This window comes from Phacochoerus africanus, chromosome 4 (genome assembly GCF_016906955.1).
Source record: "Phacochoerus africanus isolate WHEZ1 chromosome 4, ROS_Pafr_v1, whole genome shotgun sequence".
NCBI lineage: Eukaryota > Metazoa > Chordata > Mammalia > Artiodactyla > Suidae > Phacochoerus > Phacochoerus africanus.
Window position 1 is genome coordinate 54,139,808 of NC_062547.1, and position 3,340 is coordinate 54,143,147.

General features: G+C 36.6%; 1 protein-coding gene across 1 annotated transcript; it reads right to left on the minus strand.

Annotated features, from left to right (window-relative positions):
- Nucleotides 1–1,900: 1,900 nt before the first annotated feature.
- LOC125124157 (olfactory receptor 2T11-like) lies at nucleotides 1,901–2,854 on the minus strand. The gene has a single exon (XM_047774310.1). The coding sequence runs from the start codon at nucleotides 2,852–2,854 to the stop codon at nucleotides 1,901–1,903; it is 954 nt and encodes a 317-aa protein (XP_047630266.1).
- Nucleotides 2,855–3,340: the final 486 nt, after the last annotated feature.

The window sequence follows — 3,340 nt, forward strand, 5'->3', positions numbered from 1 at the left end:
AAATGTGCTGGGAAAATAGAAGCTATCAGAAGAAAATTTACTTGTATCAAATTTTCTCTGTCTTACTCCCTGCTACAGTCAATGAATGGGCCATGATCAAAGGGAAGATAAACTTCAATACCAAACTGCTTTCTATGCTCTCTGTCATTCTCAAAGCCCATTGCTCTGGAAAAATTTTTAATTTTTCAAACATCATAAATTAAACTTTGCCTAGAATTGTTTCCTTAAACATATTTGTCATAGTCACAAGCAGATACATTGAAATTCTACATCCTTCTAGCTACTGCTTCATTTCCCTAATCTAATTTACCAAAAAAAAGAGACAAACTCTACTCATCTTGTCCATTTTCTTCCCCTCTAATTTACCTTGAATTTTCTCTAACACAAATTCATTAAAATTATATTATTATGTTCACAGGAGATATTAATATTGCCAATTATAATGATCAACATTCATTTTTTTATAATCAAAGAACCTGCATGTGGTGAATGCGAGTACACTCTTACATCTTTGATCCATGATTTCATCTATATCTGTGATATTACTTCATATTTCATTAATCCCTATCTCTTGTCTCACTTTCTTCTGAACTGAACACAGGTGCATTAGGTCTCAGTCTCAAACTTTTACCAAAATGATTTCAACTCACTTCATGTCTTTAAATATTTTTCTACTCTGAAGCCTACTGGATTTAATCCTTCAGTCCAATACTATAATGCAAACTCCAACTGGTTTTACATATCTAATAGGCAATTCAGGAGTCTTAGCAACAACTGAATTCTTGATTTTTCCAACTGTAATATGCTACTCTAGAATTTTCAAATCTCAGGAAATGAAAATTCCATTTTCCTTTCACTGAGCCCAAACTACTGAATGATCTTTCATTCCACATTCTTTCTAGCAGTCATTTTTTTCCATGAGCTAAATCCTGTAGTGTCTCTACTATATTCAACATGCCTCTGTCTCTCATATGAAGCCTCCTAAGATGTCTTCTATACCCAATTTAGTTCTCTGCTCTACACAGACTATAGACACAGTGATCCTTCTAAAAATATGTCTTCCTAAGTTATACCTCCACAGAAAATTTTTCAAGAATTTCCCATGTCACTCTGAACAAAACTAAAAATGCACTGAAGTCCTTTTGTTGAATCACACAAAGTTGGGCACTATAAAATTTCTTCCCATAGACTTCATCCTTCCTAGAACTCCACTGTTAACATGGGAGGGGGCAAAGTAGAACATGTTAATAGTAAATATTAGACTCTCTTCATATTGGTTAGGTGTATAAACCTCAGATATTCACAACTGCACTCTCAGTTTAGTTCAACTCACCCACTCTTCATTGTGGCCAGTATTTGAAAGTCAGTATTTTCATCACAAATGCTGTGAAGGTGATCATATTGTTTATAATCCACTGTTGCTAATCCAATAATTAAAAAAAACAATTAAAATTGTGATTTATATTATTCACTTGTGAATTGGTATTTTTTTCTTATTGATACATAAATAATCAAAGAAAATTTGGCACCAAAATTTTGTAGATTTGGAAGGTTTATTGGTTTGCTTGATCACAGGCAAATGTAAATGGGACATAATGAGAGTTTCATTGAACTCTAATATTTGATCATTTTTTCCTCTTTGCTTCTAAGAGATAAAACTAGGATGAGAAGAATTATTTAATTTTCTTAATAATAAATTGTTTTTTGATAGTTAGCCAAAGCCTCTCTGTATTATCTAATGAAATATTTTTGATTACTCTCATTGGAGAGGAAGAAACCAGTCAAGGAAAAATCCCCTTAATTTCCAACTGTAATCTCTGATAGCTGACCAGACAGTCTTTTGTGAAATGGGCCAAACAGAGGATTTTTTTGGAAAACCTATGGCCAGATTATTGAATCTCTAAGCATAAATTGTAGATACTTTCTGAATTGATAAGCATTGTGCAAATATCTTTTTAAATGCCCCCAGGACATCCTTATTTCTGAGGCTGTAGATGAGAGGATTGAGCATGGGTGTGACTATGGTATAGAAAGCTGATACCACCTTGTCCTGCTCAGGGGTGTGAAATGACTGGGGCAGCACATAATTGTAGAAGGAAGCCCCATAGAAAATGCTGACCACAGTCAAGTGTGAAGAACAAGTGGTAAAGGCCTTTTTCCGGCCCTCAGCTGAGCGCATGCGGTGGACGGTTAACAAGATGAGGGTGTAGGAGGTTGAGATAATAGAGATAGGGATAAGCAGCATGAGTACACAGCAGCTGTACATCAAGGTTCCATACAAGGATGTGTCAGCACAGGCTAATCTGAGAACTGCAGGGATCTCACAGAAGAAATGGTTGATACTTCGGGAACCGCAGTAGGGGAAATTCATGGTGACAGAGGTAAGCAGAAAGCCATCCAGGGATCCACCAAACCAGGCACCAGCAGCCAGAAGAAGACACACTCTGCGGTTCATCAGGACGGGGTACCTAAGTGGGTTGCAGACGGCCACATAGCGATCATAGGCCATGAGACCCAATAGGAAGAACTCTGAGCCAATCATGGTCAAGTAGAGAAAGATCTGGATGCCACAGGCTACAAAGGAAATGGTCTTCTCTTTAGAAACCATGTCCACCAAGAGCTTTGGGACAGTGGTGCAAATGAAAAGGGTGTCCATGATGGACAGCTGGCTGAGCAGAAAGTACATGGGAGTGTGGAGGTGAGAATCCACTTTGATCAAGAATATCATGACCAAATTTGCAGTTACAGCCACCACAAAAATAGCAAAAATACCTGCAAAGACAACCCCTGTAGCTTTATTGTTTACCAGAAGTCCCAGGAGGATAAAGTCAGAGGTTGAATTTCTATTCTCCATTGACTTTTTCTATGACTGCTCCAGGAGAGCAGTAAGCCACAAACTCCAGAGGAAAGAAATAAAAAGCAAAGAGAGTGAGAGAAAACACTTTCTATATGTGAGAAAGTCACAATGAAGATGGTGAATCTCAGACCTCAGAGGCTACTGGTTTAGATAAAATTTTCCAAGTCATAATCATAACTCTGAATGAAAAAAATAGAGATTCAGCATAAATCAGTAACTATAGATCTGTTTCTTCTTTTTGGAGAATAATGCTTTTTACATTGTGTTCATATTTATGCTACTATATAATGCTGACAGCATAACAAAGTCAGTATTTGCTACATCTGGCTTAGAGATTTAGCTATTATCTGTTCCTTTTATTCTGCATCTTTGTTCTTCAGAATCTTGTTCAACCCATAATAAGGCAACGTAAATATTGGTTGGAGAAAATGATGATTGATTCATTTGTTATTTGGATGGCTAAAAGTGAGCAGAATGAATTAC

What these genes read in the sequence shown, in the direction of transcription:
- LOC125124157 (XM_047774310.1), bottom strand. Translation starts at nt 2,854, where the DNA reads ATGGAGAATAGAAATTCAACCTCTGACTTTATCCTCCTGGGACTTCTG.